We start from the raw sequence: 20,805 nt of genomic DNA, 5'->3' as shown, positions 1-20,805 counted from the left end.
AGAGCTCAGCGCCTGCCCCTCTGCTCCCCTCGTGAGAGAGCTACAGGCTGCCATGAGGCCTCCCCTCAGCCTCCTCTGCTCTGGGCTGAACAAACTGAGGGACCTCAGCCACTCCTCATATGTCTTGCCCTCTAGACCCTTCACAATCTCTGTAGCCCTCCTTTGGACACTCTCTAATAATTTTGTTCTTATATTGTGGTGCCCAAAGCTGCACATAGTACTTGAGGTGAGGCCGCACCAGGCAGAGCAGAGTGGACAATCCCTTCCCTCGACCAGCTAGCAGTGTTGTGCCTGATACACCCCAGGACACAGCTGGCCCTTTTGGCTGCCACGTCATGCTGTTGATTTATGATCAATTGGATTTGGTTCACAATTACAAATGTGGTTTCACTGCCTGTAATGAGGGTGTCATGCAAACATAAAAAGGAAAATGTATGGCCTGAAGATTGCTGTGTCCCATTATAGGTCTGAATTGTCTGTTAAGAGTCCTATTCCCAGCTGTAGTATGTTTCCTTATAGCTGGGGCATATACCTAGCACTGTTTCCAGTGAGCAGCCTAGAGATGGGAAAGAAAGAAAACTTTGACAATCACATAGGAGAATCCATTTTCAAAATCAAACTGGTAGTTCCAGGATTTCAAACTGAATGTATACATTTATTGTTGTATACTGTAATTTATATTCTAAGGACTGTCTCAAATTTGATTGAAACTAGTTTGACCAGTTAAATGGGCATTAAAGTAATAAAGTTTTTTAAAGTATGGAATCTTTAGCAGATTCTTTAGCAGATATAATGTAAATGTAGATCCCCATAAATAATCATCTCCACTGACAGTTCCCTAGTTTAATACTTTAAGGTGTTTTTTTAAAAAGTGAATGTGGTTGTACATGTCCTTGCTAAGGAAATGGCAGGTAACTTTTCTATTTATGCAAACAGTAGCTGAGATCCTTTGTTATTGAAAGAAACATGCAGATGAGGAATATATAACTTTTTTTTTTTTTTTTTCCTTGTAGCTGTACCTCTGGTATAGAAACCATGAATTTGAAAAGCCACATGCCTCATACTGCATGTTTAGTATAAGGCTGAATGTTCTTTGTTCAGGATGAGGCTAGAGATATATAAGTGATTGGCTTATCACTTGAAAAAAAAGAAAAGATTTCCCAGCATACAGTCCCTCCAGGATGGAGGTTTTAGCACACCTGCTTTTCACCAAGATTGTAGTGTGGAGGAAGCAAATATTTTCATTGCTTACTAGCATCTGACTGTTACAGTTTTAGAGCGTCTCTTTTGTAGGCACCCAAAATGGCTCAGGGGTCTATAAGCCAAGCATGGCAATATATTTTTGTACTGACATCTGTGATGGAGATAATGCCAAAGGGACACGTTTTGAGTAAAATGCAAATTGGAAGGAAATTGTCCTGTTATCTAGGCTTTCATCATTTTGCGTGTTTTTGTAGTTAGATGTGGTGGTGGTGCCTAAAGTATTTGAGGGAAACAAAAAGTGGTTCACCATAATTGGAATAATATGTGTGGAATCTTACCTCTCCCTCTGCCGTGAGCACTCTTGGGCCCTAAACAGGTGTGGGTAATCAGCACCTCTGAAATTTGCATAATTTCCTATTGAGGAACTTAAATCTAGGATACAGATTAGAAAACTTTTGCTATTGTAACATATGTATTAAACTGTTTCTTGGAGAGTCACACATAAAAACCAAAGTGACGTTGCAACTTGAAATGGATAAGGAGGAGGCATGGACTTTTATTTTTGGCTTATTCTTTCAGGTTAGTTTTGAAGACTGCAAACTCTTTCTACAGGAGGTGTTGTAAAATTAATCTCAGTCTCTGTAAAACAGGTGTTTACAGCAGAGTTCCCTCTTCCAACTATGTGCCTAACAATAGTGTGATTATGATCTTGGTCTGGGGCAGGCTGACTTTTGACTGCATGTGTATATCTGTACGAGCATGTCTGTACACTGTCTTTTTTTTTTTTTTTTTTTTTTTTTTTTTGACAGAGAGAATGTATACAGGTGATCTGAATATGGGAGAAATGCTTTGAACATGAGCTAGGTCTCAAGCCTGTAGGAAGGCTGGTATATTGAATAGGGCAGATGAGGCAAATAAAAATGGATGGAAGCATTTTTCATTTCAGCAATTGGAGCATTGAACAAACCAAAAGCACAACTAAGCAATGCATACACTACACTGTTAAAATAATCTACTTCATGCTTCTTCTGTGTTGCTTGATTTTTAATATGACTCATGTTTCTGTATAAACAATGCAAAACAGGCTTGGAGGAACTGCCAGGGATGAAACTGGAGGCACTGGCAATTGTATCTATGCTGCTGGGCAGTGCATCATTGTGTTGGATCACTGAAAAACCAGATGTGTCAAAAGCAGTGAGGTTCTGATTTGAAACCTGCAATTAGAAAGTATCAAATAATGTTAATACTAAAACAGATCAGCTAGGGACAAGTGTCTAAGGAGAACTGGATTAATGCTATTTCTATCTATATTAGCTGGTCAGATAGAATCACAGGATCATTTAGGTTAGAAAAGACCTCTAAGATCATCACATCCAACCTTTAACCTCGCACTGCCAATTCTACTACACTGTGTCTCTAAGCACCACATCTACATGTCTTTTAAATACCTCCGGGGTGGTGACTCCACCACTTCCCTGGGAAGCCTGTTCCAAAGCCTCACAACCCTTTCAGTGAAGAAATGTTTCCTAATATCCAACCTAAACCTCCCCTGGCACAACTTGAGGCCATTTCCTTTTGTCCTATTACTTGTTGCTTGGGAGAAGAGACTGACCCCCCCACACCAATACAGCCTCATTTGAGGTAGTTGTAGAGAGCAATAAGGTCTCCCCTGAGCCTCCTTTTCTCCAGACTAAACAACCCCAGGTCCTTCAGCCACTCCTCATTAGATGTGTTCTCTAGACCCTTCACCAACTTAATTGCCCTTCTTTGTCCAGGTTCCAGCATCTCAATGCCCTGTAGTGAGGGGCTGAATACAGAGGGACAATCACTTCCATTGTCCTGCTGGCCACACTGTTTCTGATACAAGCCAGGATGCTGTTGGCCTTCTTGGACACCTGAGCACACTGCTGGTTAATATTGAGTTGGCTATTGACCAATACCCCTAGGTCCCTTTCCAATGGGCAACTTTCCAGCCACTCTTCCCCAAGCCTGTATCACTGCATGGGGTTGCTGTGCTCCAAGTTCAGGACCCAGCACTTAGCCTTGTTGAACTTCATACAGTTGGCGTTGGCCCATTGCTCCAGTCTATCCAGATCCTTCTGCAGAACCCTTCTATGTGTGAACAGATTCACTCCCAACTTGGTGTCATTGGCAAACTTACTGAGGGTACACTGGATCCCCTCATCCAGATCACTGATAAAGACATTAAAGGGTATAGAAAATAGAAAATGGGGGTCTCAGCCTACAAAGCACAGCCTTGCCTGGGGTGAGTAGGTGTTTGTACATAGCAGAGCATCTCTTCCATGCTGCTTATGGACTTGGGAAGGCATGGCACATAAGTCCATGTTCTGCTCATGTTTTCTAGATGGCTTTGTAGCCAGGGAAGCTAAGGGTGTAACAGCTTAAAGCAATGACATATACTGCATTCGGGAGCCAGCTGCAACAGAGCAGCTCTGCATCATGTCTTCATACAGTGCACAGCTCAGTATTGCACAAGTGGCTTTAATAAAGGGTGACACATGCAGAGACTACCTAATACAGAACTTTGATGTGTTTGTTTCTGTAGAAGCTCCTAAATCTAAAGTAGTGTTGGTGTCTGACCAGAATCAGACTGGGCAGTGGACCTTCAGTGGCTATGCTCCTCTATGGTCTTCAGCTGTAGAGTCCTCCAAGTGAGGAGGGCTATGTCCAAAGACTTTGGTAGCTGCTTTCAATGTAACCCATGAAATCTTCATCACTTTTTGATCAAATAATTGATAGATTTTGTCTTATTTAGGAATTCTGCCTAGCTAGCTAGCAAAGATGAATTATGCATGTGAAGTACTTGAGGTTTCAGATTGATGCTAATATGAGTTGATAATTTTGGCAAAGCCTTTGCCTGTGATGAATCTGCTGATCTTCATTACTATTCTGTTCCTGGAAAAGTGGGTTCCTAACTGATGAATTAATACATACCCCAGAGCCCAAGTATTTCACATGAATCTTAGTAATTCTCGGGTACAAATTTTTAATTTGCTCACAAAATAATCATCATATGTTTATTAAATTCTCTGATAAATTGTTATAGTTTTCAAGTGAACAAGTTACTCATGTATGAGTTGTTAAATATCCAGACACAATTTCATATCAGCCTGCAGTGTACTTAAATTATTATAAGCCTCATAATGGCAATCTTTTATAAATGCTCATAATTCACATATGTTAATGATAAGTGGCTAATATCTAAAAAGTACACCGTCTTTCCCATTTTTCTGTGGTATACCTGTCCCAAATAATTTTAAAAGAACTTAAAAATCAAAGTTCTTCATAAAAAAAAAAAAAAAAAAAGAAAATATAACAGAGATATTCTACTTCTAACCAAAGAAAAACAGGCCTAAAATCTGGCTGAAAATTACACCCTTAGACTTGGCAATACAACTTCTTAGGATTCTTCTACTGGCTGTCTATTAGAAGAAAACAAGACAGTAACAAAACTGGCATTGGATTTTTTTAAATATCAAAGTTAGAAAATCATGTGAGCACAATTTCTGGGTTTTAAGCATTTACTGTTCATTTACTCCATGCTCCTTTACAAGATCTTGAGGTTAATAAGGCTTTGGAGGAAGAAAAGGAGGTACAGGAGTTACAGGCCTGTGCACAAACTGAGGAAATGAGAAAAGATTATAAGTGGTCAGCAAAGAAAACAGCACAGACTGGTCACACGCTCCCCAAGCACCAAGCTGAGATGTTCCCAGTGTACTGTCATGCATCTTGCAGCAATAAACATGCTGAATCACTAAGTTTTAAAGACTCACCTGGAACGACCATTAACATGTGGAAACCACAGGTCATGCATGCATCTAATGAGCTGATATCTTGTTATGTTATGATACGTGAAGCTGCTATCACAGACCTGCAGGTATGGCATTGCTTCAGCTGCCCACTCTCCAGGAGAGAAGAGGAGAAAAAGAAAAGTCACTATTACTGAGCTGTGAAGAGGCTTGAACCTGAATAAGACCTGACATTTCTGCTCTGTTAATTCCAAGTAATAGCAGAGGAAAGAGATTTGTGAGGATAACTGAGAAAGAACAGAGAAGCAGGGCTTTGTGGCTGAAGGCAGGGCTAGTGAATCAAATTCTGTATGGGGGTTTACTACAGACATCTTCTAAAATTAACCCAGTAAACTGGTTGTCTGGGGCTGCTGAGTTAGGATAGTGTGTGTATATATAAGGAGAATCATGAAATTGTACTGCATATCTTAAGAAGTAGTAAGTTTTCAAAAATATTTTGAAACTTATGCTTGAAAATCCCTTATTTACCTAAGTCCCTATATAAATATCCCTTTATAAAATCTTCCATTGCTTTTTCAAAACAGAGGTGTAAAACAAATCAATGAAGTAACAGAGATGCAAAGCTTTCTTCAAGATATTTTTATTTATTTTGAATAGTTGGTTCTGGAGCACTTTCTGGGATTGTTATTTCTTTTGGTTTAGGTTGTTGAAATCTTGCCTTGGAAGGGATGTGCATTTTACAGCTCCTGTCTGCAGGTGATGTGAGACAATTCATGCTCAGGAACTGGCTTGCACCAGGGCTACTTTGGACAGACCTGCCTCACACACCTGCATTGCACCTAAGGCAGCAGAACTTCAGAAGATACCCGTTGCCTTCATGAACTGTATTTTTTTGGAGGTTGACTGAGTTCCCCACACTTTACATGAAGTTGAGCATGAGCTTTGGAAGGTTAGCTTTGGCAGGCATGCAGTGGTCCCTTCCTGATGTGCTGTTTTCTGCACTGAGGGTGACAGCTTGTCCTCCTCCTCTGTCTGTTCTTGGGAGAGCCAGACCCTTTCATGGGATATGGAAGTGTTTGCTAAATGACATTTTTGGAATATTACATGCACTAAAGAAATCTACCTGAGCAGACAAACCATTACTGACAGAAGAGAGAAAGAAAGAGGATCATTCTAGGAACTTACTCATTATAGAAGCACAATTTGAAATATAAAAGTTGGAAATAATATTTTCTGTCCTGAACTGTACGAATGCATGTGTCCTGTGTTCCAGGGACTCATTGCCATCCTATCAGTTTAGTCTTCACCCATAAAATTGGAAATGATCTGTGAATTCTTCTTGGTCTTCTTATGGAATTCTTCTAATTCTTATGGTCTTATGGACATTGTCCTTATTTATTTATTTATTTATTTATTGGACACTATTATTCCAGGAAATCCTGATTATCGCAAATGTTCAATTTTTAAAGGGCTTAACATGTTTGAGCTGAGCTGTAGATGTGATATTTTGTAATGCAAATACTGTCAGATTATTTCTTCTGTACAATAACGAAGATAACCTGTGCAAGCTCTCCATTATTTTCCTGCTTTCTGGAGTAGAATAGAAACTTGAGCAGCTCTTAGGAACTCAAGAAATCCTTGTTCCTGTTGTAGAAGTCCTCTTTAGTGCTCACTGGATCTGTTTCTTGTTCCCTGGGAAGAGCACAAGAGGTGAAGAATATTAAACATGCTGCAAAGCAGATGAAGTCTCTTGTAACTTTGATGTTTTGCATTTAACTGTGCTCTTCAGAAGTACTGGTCTGCCAGCGGGTTTCTCAAAGTTGCCTGAAAATAACCAATATATTGCAACTACTTATATCAGGACTGCTTCTAGTCTGTCTCCAGACCATTTCCTGTCAAGTAGTAAAGAGGCAGAGCCATCAAATCCTGTGCCATTTTGCAGGAAAGGTGCTCAGCACCAGAAATTTTGAGGATCCCCCTTTTGGATGTGCTTATTGCAAAGTGTTTTGCACTCAGCTGGTAGCTGCTAGAGCTGGGAACCACTACATGACTGCAGTAAGTAGTAAAAGGTATAAGTAGAAGGTATACTGGGCTTTGAATAGTTGGAGACAATTTATTTATATATTTTTTTCATGGTCTTTGATTCAACTTTTTTTTTTTTTTTTTTTTTTTTTTTTTAAGATGTTGTCATTCTCTGTTTTGTTAGATTGTAGCCCTTTGTCAAGAAAGAAGAAAAAAGTCCTCACTCTTGCAAATGTTAGTATGTAAGCAGTAATGCAGAGTGGATTTAACACCGTATACATACAGGCCTTAGTGGTTTAAAGCAGTTTGCTATTTCACTTGTGAGACTTTTCACTGAGACATTTCTCAGGGAGTGTTTTCTTTAAATAAAATGTCACTGTGGCAGTTGTTTTTTTCTCTCTCCTTTGATCTTTCTTTTTACATTTTTTTTTTCAATCTCTCTCACTTTCTCCTTTTTTTACTCTGAATGCCTGGTTTCAGAAACCCAACACTGTTCAGACAACCAAGTGACCCGATTGCCAGCAAAGCTAAGTGACTTGGATGAAGAGATTAAAACTGGTGTAGTACACTTAAGATAGGACAATAATTCCTTGTGAATAAATTCAGGAAAGACTTGGCATTCTGCCTTCATATGGCACAAGGCAGGATTAGCCCTGCAAAAATACTCAGCACAGACACAGAGAGGGTTACGTGGCTTGGTCTGTGTGATAGGTTTCTCCCAGGTGCAGATGGCTTTAATTTCAAAATGCTTTTTAAGGTCTGCTTTCTGTCTGCTGCACCCTATGACTCCTTGCGCTGGACAGTGCAGAGCTCTCCTTCAGGCAGGATTAAGGTGGGAAAGGGACCAGACCAGCATCTGTTTGTCACAATGGAGCACTTCTTTTCTTTTTTTTTTTTCTGGAAAATGTAACAAGGGGGCCTGGATATTCTACTGGGGACTGGGAGAGGAGAAGGATTTGGTGTTCAGATAGAGGGGAAAGGAACCATTGCTACCTGCAGGGCTGGCTAATAACCCTGGTGATTGCTGCGATTTTACATGATAGCCTGGCATAGCTGTGATGAAGGCTTTTAAAAAGGGAGATTTAGGATTCAGTGTCACAAGGAGCAAATCTGTTCTGTTATAAAGTAGCTGAAACTGCTCTGGAAGGTGGCAGTCCATTTGCAACTGTAAATATTTACTAATAGACCGTAATGATAGTCTCTGAACCTCTTCCCTATCTTCTGCTCCGCTGTCTGGAGCCAGCTGGCTGCGATGCAAATTGAGACACAGCGATTTCACAGCATACCTCTGAGCAAAGACAGTGCGCGTTTCTTTTCTTAGTTTGGGAGCACTTGTCTCATATGCATGCTTCTCTGCTTATTAAAGGTCCTTTGGCATATGCATTCTGTAGCCAGCTCTATCTGCAATTAAAAGCTTTCTGTGGAAAAAGAAATAAATCATGGTGAGTTACTACACACAAAATAGCAAAATCTGGAAAAATACAGAAGACACAGCAAATGAAATTAAGCTTGCAGTATCTGGGTTTTGCTGGGAAACAAATACAGGCTCAATTAGGGATTGCAGATTGGGATGCACACATGACTTCAGTATAAATCTCTGATCCTGCTGACTTGCAAAAGCCCTTTCAAAAAAAAATTTTTTTTTTTTTTTTGGTTTTAACTGTACATAAACAGTAAGCTGAAGCAATTTTTGTGGAGTATCAGGAAGTCTAGAAAACAAACTAATGTCCATAGCCTGCCCCTAAATACATAAAAAAGTGCTATCTCTGCCATGAAGGTAGAGATTAGATTGCTCAAGTGCAGCTCTGTGGAAGTTTATCCTTTTAGTGGTGTTACTCATAAAATCCCCAACAACAAAGTAGGGTTTAAGCAACATTAGGTTACCATTTTGCAGGGCTATGTGCTGACCCTTCAACAATATTTGCAAATTATTATTCTCATTGAGACCTGAAATCAGACAGTTCTCTGCGGATCATAATTTCTTATTTTTGCCCAAGACATGTGGAAGGTCTGCTCTTGGGCTGTGCCTGTGCCTTGTACCAGTGGTAGCTGTTGAGAGGTAGCCAGTTCTCAGTGGTATTTAAAGAAATTTACTATACAGTCTTCTATGAGCACTCATATGAATTTTTACTGGTCTGTACTCATGAATTTTGCAAGTGTGTGAAAAAATATAGGGCCTACAAGACTATGTACATTGGAAAAACAGAAAATTAGAATGATTGAGCTCCACTTGGAGAAGCTCATAAACATTTGTTTGGCAGTACTTAAAAAAATTACCTTCTCCACTGTTTTCAAATGGCGTGAAACCATGAGATTATGTTTTTATTAACTGTTTATTGAGTCTGAATGATATACTTGTTTTAATATCAGGAACGTATTTTTTAGGCAATTGTAGGGATTTTCAAGTTCATGAGTGAAACAATGTATCTGAAAGTGTCTCCTGATTTAATTGGCAGAGTTTGCTTTGAAGTACTGTGAAAGATGTTGTATATACTTAGCTGAGACTTGCACACACAGGATATGTAAATGCCGGTATGGTTACAAGTGTGCTCAATGTGTGCAGCCATATCATTTCTTTTAAGCAGCAGAAATGCATACCCGGTCACTTCTGGTGCTTGAAAACCTTGGGCAGAGGCCACAAAGCACATGCCTGTCTCTCCCCGTCTTTCTTATTGCGCGATACCACATCATGTGCACAGCTTAGGGGTGCCCCTGTTGCTTTAGCTGCCTTACCAAGGGGCAGGGGGCTTGCTGTAGTTCAGGCTCCATGTTTCTCATCCATACCTGTTCTGCCATGTGGGGCTGGCTTCCTCATCCTGCATCCCTTTGTCAGGGTGGAAGGGGTTGCAGTATATGCTATTCCTCCAACATCTTATGCCTCCCTTCTCCTGCCATTAGGCGTAGTTAGAGTTGGAGGGGTTCTCGACCGTCCATAAGGCATGGGGCAGAGCCAGGCCTGGGGACCGCGGTGCTGTAGGCTTGTAGGGCTGGAGGCTTGGCGGCAGCAGTGCTCAGCGGGCTCAGTGTGACCAAATGGATATTGTCCCCCTTTTCTGGAGACTGAAATTTCCCTCTTGCACTTCATCTGATCTGCTTTTGTTTCTCTCAGTGGTAAACACTGTGTTTTGGGTAACCACCTCTTTCTCTTTGCCATTTCAGAGCTCCAAAATGGGAGGCAAACTGAGCAAGAAGAAGAAGGGGTACAGTGTCAATGATGAAAAAGCTAAAGACAAAGACAAGAAGGCTGAAGGAGCAGCAGCTGAGGAAGAGGAGACTCCAAAGGAGGCTGAGGATGCCCAGCAAACCACAGAGACCACAGAAGTGAAGGAGAACAACAAGGAGGAGAAGGGCGAGAAGGATTCTCAGGTTGCTGCCAACAAGACAGAAGAAAAAGAAGGGGAGAAAGAGAAAACAGTGACCCAGGAAGAAACCCAGAAAGCAGAACCAGAGAAGTCAGAGGCTGTTGTCGATGCGAAAGTAGAGCCACAGAAGAACAATGAACAGGCACCCAAGCAAGAGGAGCCAACTGCAGCCTCTGCTCCTGCTGCCAGTAGCGAAGCACCCAAAACCTCTGAGCCTAGCAGTGATGCAAAAGTTTCCCAGCCTTCAGAAGCCACAGCTCCCAGCAAAGCAGATGACAAGAGCAAAGAAGAAGGGGAAGCCAAAAAGACTGAGGCTCCCGCAACGCCTGCAGCCCAAGAAACTAAAAGCGAAGTGGCCCCAGCTTCAGACTCAAAACCTAGCAGCAGCGAGGCTGCATCTTCTTCCAAGGAGAGCGCAGCAGCCACAGCAGCACCTAGTTCCACTGCCAAGGCCTCGGACCCCGCAGCCCCACCAGAGGAAGTGAAACCTTCTGAAGCCCCAGCAACTAATTCGGATCAAACCATAGCAGTGCAAGATTAAATTGGACAGCCTGTTGAAACAACCACTTAAAACAACCTGTGTCTTTTTTTTTATTTTTTCAGCTATACTAACTCATTTCAGATCTGAAATAACAATAAGTATTGCCCAGAAAGAAAAGGATAAAAAAAATGAAAAGGATGTCCCATCAAGCTGGGAGGGAGGGAGGGGGGAGAATCCAAATAGTATTTTTGTGGGGAAATATCTAATATACTTTCTGCCAACTTGACACAAGTCCTGGATTTAAAAAAAAAAAAAGTAAAATAGATGGATGTCTGAAAGTACAGCACATCTTTTGTATCTGAACTGCTGTAAATGCATTCCACCAATGTATCAAAATCTTCTTTTTGTTCTGTAATGGGGTTTGGGAGTGATGTGTTTGATTCTGCCCACTGGGTTTGTGCCAAGGCAATCAGATCTTTATGAAAGCAGTATTTTCTGTGTTATTATTTTATTTTTTTTTTAAATTTTATTTACAGCCTTTCTTATTTTGATATTTTTTTTATGCAGTGGATGAATGCCAACTTTCAGACAAAACCCACTTAGCTGTCCACATATTTCTCAATGCCAATCCTCCAATTCTTCCTCTCCAAATATTTTTTGGGAGTAAAAAGCATTCTCATCCTACTTAGCCTACCTAGATTTCTCATGACGAGTTAATGCATGTCTGTGGTTGGGTGCACCTGTAGTTCTGTTTATTGGTCAGTGGAAATGAAAAAGTCTGCGTTCATTGCAGTTCCAGTTTCTCTTCCATTCTGTGTCACAGACACCAACACACACTCATTGGAAAACAAATGAAAAAACAAAATGTACAATGGATGCATTGAAATTATATGTAATTGTATAAATGGTGCAACAGTAATAAAAGTTAAATAATTTAAAAAATATAAAAGTGTAAAGACTGATTAAATCTTCACTTTCACCACTTAGGAACTCGGCGAAGGAAATCCTTACACCCAGAGCAGAAGTGTTACATCTGGGGTTGCTCACTCACCTATTTATAGCAAAGCAGAGGTAAACAAAATGCCATCAGCCTCATGATCCTAGAAACATGCTGCCATAAACTCCTGCTTCAGCAGCCACAAGCATTCACAGGTGAGGTTGGAAGTAACAAATAAACAGCACCTCTCATACATGTTTTATTCCAGACAAAGTAGAAATGCCTCATGCCTGCCTTAACATGTGGAAAAAATGCTCTCTTGCTCTCTCACTATTTTAAAGAGCCAGAGGCATGCTGACTGGGCTTTAGCAGGGAGTAAGGCAGTGGATTTGATAAAATGATCTCTTAAGACAAGGCAATTAAGTTTAATCCTAGTCCTATTAAAATATTCTTAGCACTGATACACTTTGTTCTTTTTCCCATTGCCATTGTGGAGGAGATGAAATGCAGCTGTCACAAGTGGCCATTTCTGTTTATTTCAAATACGGTTACCCTTCTGTAGCTGAGCAGAGTTTAGCCTAGTATAAACAACATTCTTCAATAGTTTTGCTTGTTTGTCCCATTTTTATTCTGCAGAACAGATAACTGCAGTTTCTGCTGAGTGGTGTCCTTGCTGGATATGCACAAAGATTTCAGTGTGGAGCCCAGAATCACAAAACTGGTTAAAGCAGCATATTTAGTCTGTCCATCAACAAGCTCTTGAGCTGAGCAGAGGTTCTGAGAGAAGTGAGCAACGGAAAACAGAAACACAGCTTGTACACAAAACAAAGGGATGAGTGGCCTTGTATTTAATAAATACGGGAAGTGGTGTTTAAAAATGATATAAAATATTTCCCATATTCTCCTTCTATGCGGTGAGGATGATTCGCTCTACAGACTCCCATAGTTTTTATCCTTTATTTCGATCAGAAATTTGGGGTTCTTATTTTGTGCTGGGGATACTGATGTGCATCTGTGGAAAGCTTATTGGAACAGGCAGCTCTGGTGGTTTCAGAGCAGGCCAAATACTTGCACGAATCTGGCATGACCATCAAGCTTTTGCATCCTTAATGAAAAGGAGCCAATTTCCTGCATAATGTGTCAAAATGTAGTGGATTCTTTTGCACAAAGATCAGTACTCTGACTTAAAAAAAAAAAAAAAAAGGAGGTTTCTCCAGTGAAAGAGCTGAAGCGCTCTTTGGGGCTAGCCAGATAGCGCATGCACTGTAGATTACCAAGCATTGTGCTTGCTTATGTAGCTGTCACAGTCTTCAGCATCCTTGTGAGGCCAAGTCTGTGGCTTACTTTCAAACCTTTGAGAGCCCTCTGCCATCACTCCCCGGTGTACACGTGTCCTGGAGAGGGAGAACTTCTGTCCAGGACTCCTCCATGAATTTCACAAGAGAGGTCCAGGATGGAGAGGAGGCGTGCAGAGATCCTGTGGCACTTTGTGGTGGTGTGATAATGGACCAACCTGACGCCAATGTATCAACACTCCGCCTTGGGGCTGGAAGGGGTTGCCCGTGGAGAAGAGGTATGTAAGTTGTTTGCGGGGATGGTATGCAAATGTGCCTACTAACAGTATCACACCTTGGCTGATACCACGCCCATCCACTTTAAATACAATTTGCAAAGCAGCACTCAATCTCTTTTAGTAAAATAGATGACATTCAACATTAACTTTGTCATCTATTGAAATGTCTTCAGTTGGCATGCTTAGACTCGGTGAAAAGATCTTGAATGTAGTCTTACTTTAATTCTCTGAGGCAATTTAAAATATCCCTGAGCTCCACAGCTGCCTCCAAACCCAGACTTTTTTTTATTTTTTTTGCAGTGGTTGACAACAAAATCTTAACATACATGCTGCAGTTCTCAGAACCTGCTTATCGGTGGAATTTTCTTCCTGATGCTGTCAATAGTGCAAAGGGATGTCATCCCAAGTGACTGGAAATCACTAGCAAGCAGGTAAAGAAGTAGGCACATGTGTTTGGGAAGCTGAGAGGAAATGTGACCAAAACCTGATGCAATTAAATGCTCAGTCTTCTCAAAAGCGTAGAAATAAAGTTGCCATATAATGTTTTAAATTCTTTTATTCACATAGGGGATTGCAACACAGGTCTTGTCACAATATTTAAAACACTTTGTGTGTAACTGTTAGTGAAGAGGCTTAGACCATTGTTACACAGTGCTGCTGATCTGTACCTACATACACAAGGAAAGAAAACACCTTTGTTCAAAGAGCTTATGAATTAAGCAGCATGATGAGTTAATAGAAATGTGAAGCATGTTTCTTGCCTAAAGTGGCGTGAAAAGAGGCTGGAGACCTGCTTTTCTTCACCTCAGTCTAGTAGCTCATCTCTGAGATCCTCCTTTTCTGAGCTATAATTACTCCTTAATAACAGAAAAACTATGTGAAGGGTACTGAGCTAACAGGCATGTTAATGCTTTGAGTTTAAGCACATTGCAGATAACCTCAAAGACCCAGCCCTTTCATGAAAGTATGCCAAAGGAATATACAGCTCAGCCCTGGGAAAGAACCTTTGCAATTGTTTAAAGCCCCTGCAGAGAGATGTTTGCAAGGTCTCCCTTGTTTTCCCTTGGAGACCGTCGAGAATTTGTTGCTGTCCCTTCCACAACAGGAAGGTCAGTCCATTGGCCTCGCTCACAATTTCACAGCAGTTGATGTTAAACGGAGAGCAACTTAACCTTTACTTTTTGGCATGCTAGTTAGTTTGTTTCTTACTGTATTTGAAATATACCTACTGGCATTTTGATAATGACATTTAGAGATGGAAAAACAACTGAAATTATGTTAAGATACTGAATAATAAAATAGCCACCTCAGAGCAATGCTTACCATATGCCTTAGGCAGGTTTCTGTGCATTGATTTATGCATCCATATGGGACAGACACCTCTGTGAAGCAAGAGTAAATACAACATTGCAGGATGCATCAGTGTCCTGTGTGACAGCATGTCTGGGTGTGCAAGTACAGGACTGCTGGTACCTAGGGAGTCATGGGCTTCCCAGCGGGGGCTCCCCATGTTCCAGCACTTACCTGCAGGGGGTCAGGGCTCTATCCCGCCTGGAGGTTGCCGTCTCCAGGTCAGCTTGAACTCCAGCTTGATTCCAGTGTACTGAACTGAGTTTGAAGTGGATGGAGGGAATCGAGCCTTCAGTCTTGCTTCAGGAACAGCTTATCACTAAATTTAATTTCCATAAATTTTCCATACTTATTTAGCAAAACTGGGGAGTGTGTCAAAGAAATACCTCAGATTTGTTGCCAGTGCTGCAGAAAGCATTTTCTCACAGCATGATTTTTCAGTACACTTACTGTTATATTTTTGTTGCTGTCTCCTTGCACTGAATTTATAGCCTTCAAGGATTTAAAAAAAATATATATTTTTTATGCTAGTGGCTTGGTTTTCTCTTGTGTTTTTTTTTGAGGGGGAGGTCACTTTTTTTTTCTGTATCAAGCTCTTCTTCTGTCACCACATTTATCCTGAGTCTGGTTTGGTTGACTTTCTGCCTTTTTTTTTTTTTTTTTTAACATCCTGTTGTATATTTAACCTCCACACCATATTTCATGCAATAAGAATGCATATCAGCTGTTGAGCAGCCAGATTTGGAAATCATGGCTCTCCAGTCATGGGAAAAGGACAGCATGAGGAACAGCAGCATACAGGCGTTTTCCTTCACTGCTGTCACAAAGATTTTTACTTCAGGACTTGGCAGAGCTTTACTTGCTGCATTTATCATGGTGGGCTTAGTTCCTGGTCACAGAGTCAGGTAAGCAGGAGAGCATTTTTTAAAAAATAATTTGTTGTTGTTTTGGGGGAAGGGGGTATGTCAAAATACAGCCACAGGAATTGGGACACAGGGTTTGTGACACAACCTTTTTGTTTCCATTGTTATATCTTAACTGGCTGCTACAAGGTTACTGAGTCTCTCTCTCAACTTCTTGTTGTCAGCACACTTGTCCCTCTTACAGCATATTTACTTGTGTTGACAATAAATATTAATTCCACTACTTTCTCTCGTGGATGTCTAAATGGATTCCCTCCATCCTTAGCTGGTCTTCCCTCCACAGTGTAAGTCCTACATTTCTGAGAGTCTCTCAGTGCACCAGGAAGCTTACTGAGTTTCTTGATGACTTAAGTTCATTGTGGACTTGGCTTGATCAAGATGACTTTATTTTGAGATTGTTCAGTCAAGTGAAGTGCAAATATGATTGACCTACAACTTTGTTCCACTTACTAAGAAAAATTTCAAAGGCTTTACATGATGATTCGGTTGAGGACAATGTGAGACCTTCCCACAAGGCATACCAGTCTGTTATTTGGAACATCATCACGTTGCTGCAAAATGAGTGACTTGCTAAACATCATTGCCAGTGTAGCTGGCCAGTAACATTAAGTTAACACTTGGGAAAATTCAACATTCAGTCTCAAGTGGGATGTAAACAAATCATACTGGGCTCACTACAAGGACAGATTAGAGCTGTTCACATTAGGACGTGGAGAAGTAATAGAATTTTTTTTTTTTATTTTTTTTTCCCTCCACTCAGTTGCAGCCAGTTCACAAAACCAATGTGACACAGTATTATCTCTCTAGATAGTATTTTGACTTTTGGAATGGGGCAGACATGGCAAAGCTCATAGCATCTAGATTAAGTCGTATGAGCCATAAACTAGAGGTCTTTAAAACTTAGCAGTTAGTACTTTAAAACTTAAAGCTGAGTGATGTTTTAATCACAAGCTACATGGCTCCCCTGAGAAGGTAGGCTACCAGAGACATCCTGTATGGCAGGAAGCCAACTGCTGGGCTTGTGTCTACCTATTCCAGAGGCTTTCATTTTTAGCACTCCTTTTACCTTATCCGTTTTATTGGCTTTCTACCAGTTTGGGGTTTATCATGTGTTAATAATACAGAATACTGTTAATGACAGACCATACTGATGCTTCATCAATAGTATATTTCTGGCTTTTTTATTTTATTCATTTTAATTTTATTTATTTATTTATTTTGGTACAGTTTGGCAGAATTCCAGACCGGGTCTGTAAAAGAAACTATGTCTTTACCAAGTAGACTATGAACTGACCTGGTAGAAATGAACATTTGGAAAAAAAAAAATATATATATCCAGTGATATATATATATCACTGGAAATTGGTGCAAGCCTGAAAGAGCAAACCCTTTATTCTGCAGTGGTCTGGGATTCTGAAATATCTCACTGTAAGCTAAAAGACCCTATGAAGATTTAAAAAGATATCATGTCTGTGCGCCAAATGCATTGTTGGTTTAAGCTCTGCTGCTCTGTCCAATTATTTGAACTTTGTCAGCTGTACATCATTTTTATTTTTTATTTTTAATAAAAAGGAGTATTTCCAAGCTAGCATTTTTGTTTCAAAAGGCAAACAACAGTAGTTCTTAATGACTACATTACAAAGGAAAATTTCAATCATTAAACCTTGAATAACCTTTCCCAGTAGAAGAGGTTCTGACATTACTTAGGAATCTTTTCCAACATTTTTTCCAACATTTTTCTTTTTTAAAGAAAAGTTTCCCGATAAACAGTTTTTTTAAGGACACATTCATAAAAGCAAATCTTTATAGTTTAACTTTTGAAGATAAGCTACATGGTTGGTCTAGTTGAGCTTGGCCACTCACCTCAGGATAAGGAGAGAAAATCTGGAACATGGGATGCCAGCCCACCAGCTGGCAAAATCAATAAAGGTCCTTTGAACATCATGAAACATCTTTTATTTGCAGTTATTTAACACAAATTTGAAAAACTATTAGCAATATAATGTCATGTAATAACAGGTAACGTTGCGTGGTTGGATGTGAGACAATTAAGCTGTTAGCCTTAGTGTTAACCTGATAACAGACAGATTTGGATTTGAATGGAAGCAGTGTGTGAATACTAATCAGAAATGTAATGTAAGTTCTGAACCAGTATATTTAAAGTATTAATCAAAGACTAGGTAGTCAGTTCTTATGAATATATCACTGGGCTTCTGTGAGACATGTGAGACAACATAAGGATCAGCACATTTCTATATATGCACAGAAAGAAGGAATTGAGAAAAAAAATGGTTTCAGGAGTGGTATACACTTTTTAATAAGTGTTCAATTAATGCTAGTGCATCAGGCTATACTTAAATATACTGGGCTTGAATTTTGCCCTACAACAAGTTTTGATGTTCTAGTTCAGCTGTTTCACACACATGTTGGACCAGCTTTTGGGGTGAGATTTGAAAAGCAGTTCTGCACTGCTCTTCACTGCACTGCCCCTGTCTGTTTATCATCGCCATGCCTGACTTAGCATCCCTGGTTTAATATGCCAGGACCAACTACATCAGCAGGGCTCTGAGAATCTGAAGGAAGGGGAGCAGAAACACTGCACAGGAATCATGTGGATAGGGGTATTGCTCCCTTAAGGTGGGAGAATGGGAAACCCTGTGAAAGTCTTCCACATCTTCTATGGTTCCGTGATGACCACAGATTGCCCCAGAGAGAATTGTTTTCTTTCAGCTGAATAAGTAAGAGTTAGACTATATCTGCTTCCATGGAATAATAATTCATTCTAGATTGCCTTCAGCAGATCTAAGTGCAGTACAAAGCATGGTTCAGTCTTAAACAAATCCCGTGGTGCTATATTTCAATCACTGCAGACTGTTACTCTGGGATACTGAGCATTCCCTTTTTAAATAGAGTTTTGAAGTGTTGCCTGAGTGCTCAGAATGAAAATTTTCTAATTTTTTCTTTAATTTCTTATTTTCCTCCCCTCTCTGTTTCATGATTTCATTACAGCCATTCTTTTGTCTTTCAGACCATCAAAAGGCCAAGCTGCTTACTTTTCCCTGCATACATCAGTCAAACCACAAATGAGAAACAATAGCATGTGTTTTGGTCACTGTCTTCCCTAGGATATCTATGCACAGCACTTAAGTTCGTGTCTCAGATTGCTATAGGCAAGGATTATATTACTATTTTAACTGGACAAGATCATCCCTTTTTATAAATCGACTTGGGGATATGCAGATGTCCAGCAGTGGTGAGAATTTTCTAATCTTTGAAGGCTTTGGTTAAAAGTGCAATTCACAGTGGATCTCTGATGAAAAGTGCTAGTAACCCTGCAAACTCTGAGAGTGCTGCCTGTGCAAAACTGGGAGAGGCTTTCTTTTAAGAAGTGCATCTGCTGATGTGGCAGAATTTGGCCAGCAAATTGTGGTAATCAACTGGATAAAAATGACCAGGAAAATCCCTGCCCCATGTACAGTGCTGACTGCTGAGCAATCACTGCTGTTTTGTTCTTTTTCCTTTGTGCTGGCCTGTGCACATCTCTACTAGTACTAGGTTAATTCAGAGTTGGCATAGGTGTAGGAAAAACCACAAAATTTTAAATTCCCTTTTTTCTCCCAGAGAGATTTATTTTTATTTTTATTTCTATTATTATTTTTTATTTTTATTTATTTTTATTTTTTATTTATTTATTTATTTATTTATTTATTTATTTATTTATTTATTTATTTTAATGGAGGGAGCAATGAGGTTAGAGGCTGATGCTCAGTCAGACTTTCTTGAGTCCTTGTGTATTTCCACCCAGCCACGTCTGAGCAGTAGGGACTGCTCTGAAGTGACTCAGTCTTATACATAAGTGTAATTAGATCCATTTGAAACTCAGGAACTGGCAGTTTTGAGGATTCTTTCAAAGTCTTTCCAGTTGAAAACTCCATGGGTTCATCTTCCTCTGTTCTCTGTCTTGGCTCCTAGCATCTATTAACACCTAAACCTCAGAGCAAAATACCTCCAAAAACTGCTGGGTTTTATGTCAGAAATCTTGGAAACTGTCACAGTTTCCATGCTTCTCACACCCCTCCAGTCTTAGTTGGGCCAAGTTCATCCAAAGCTCGGAGGACAGGACTATGTGTACAGCTTGCCAGACTAATTATGCTGTTAAAATAATCATTAAAGCTATTAAAACAAAGGAAAAAAAGAAAATGAAAAATTTATTCAACTGGAACAACTGTGTCTAGGGAAAATACTTGAGCTTCCAGTTCCATAAAAACTGTAACTGCTGATAAGTTGTAGTGGGTTTATGTGACAAGGTTTTGGTAGCAGGGGGCCATAGGGGTGGTTTCTGTGAGAAGGATCCAGAAGCTGCCCCATGTTTGATAAGGGCCCCACTGTTGACCCGAGCCGAGCCAATAAGCGATGTTGTTTTGCGCCTCTGTGAGAGCATATTTAAGACAGGGAAAAAAACGCTGCGCCATACAGCAGTTGGGAGAGTGAGAGGAGTGAGGAACAGCCTTGTAGGTGCCAAGGTCAGTGAAGAAGGAGGGGGAGAGGTGCTCCAGACATCAGAGCAGAAATCCTCTGCGGCTTTTGGTGAAGACCATGGTGAAGCAGGCTGTCCCCCTGCAGCCCATGGAGTACCACGGTGGAGCAGGGTTCCACGCTGCAGCCCGTGGAGGAGACCACGGTGGAGCAGGTGGCCCTGCACCGATGGAGGCTGCCGCCTGTGGAAGACCCCTGCCGGAGCAGATTCTGGGCCGGACCTGTAGCCCGTGGAGAGGAGACCACGCAGGAACAGGTGACCTGGCAGGAGCTGCTGCCCGTGGGGGAGCCAGGTTGGAGCAGTTTGCTCCTGAGGGATGAACCCTGTGGTACGGACCCATATCTGGAGCAGTTCTGGAAGAGCTGCTGCCTGTGGGAAGCCCACGCCAGATCAGATCATCAAGGACTGTATCCCATGGGTGAGACCCCACAGCACAGGGGACAAGAGTGACCGAGAAGGAGTGGCAGAGAAGAAGCGCTGTAGACTGACCATAACCCCCATTCCCCCGTTCCCCTGCACCGCTCGGGGGGAGGAGGTGGAAGAGGGTGGATGTGGGGGAAGGTGCTTTTGATTTCTTTCCTTTGTTTCTGACTTCTCTAGCTTGTTAGTAATAAGCAATAAATCTTACTATCTCCCTATGCAGAGTC

The 20,805-nt window shown here is 40.8% G+C and overlaps 1 protein-coding gene across 1 annotated transcript in view; it reads left to right on the top strand.

The window, feature by feature from the left end:
* Nucleotides 1-11,787, top strand: part of BASP1 (brain abundant membrane attached signal protein 1) — a 51,431-nt gene extending 39,644 nt beyond the window's left edge. The window contains exon 2 of the mRNA XM_027451635.3: nt 10,155-11,787. Coding sequence (XP_027307436.2) covers nt 10,164-10,898 — 735 coding nt within the window. The 5' untranslated portion in view covers nt 10,155-10,163 and the 3' untranslated portion in view covers nt 10,899-11,787. The remainder of the gene's footprint in view (nt 1-10,154) is intronic.
* Nucleotides 11,788-20,805: the final 9,018 nt, after the last annotated feature.

This window comes from Anas platyrhynchos, chromosome 2 (genome assembly GCF_047663525.1).
Source record: "Anas platyrhynchos isolate ZD024472 breed Pekin duck chromosome 2, IASCAAS_PekinDuck_T2T, whole genome shotgun sequence".
NCBI lineage: Eukaryota > Metazoa > Chordata > Aves > Anseriformes > Anatidae > Anas > Anas platyrhynchos.
This window is presented reverse-complemented; position numbering and strand designations above follow the sequence as displayed.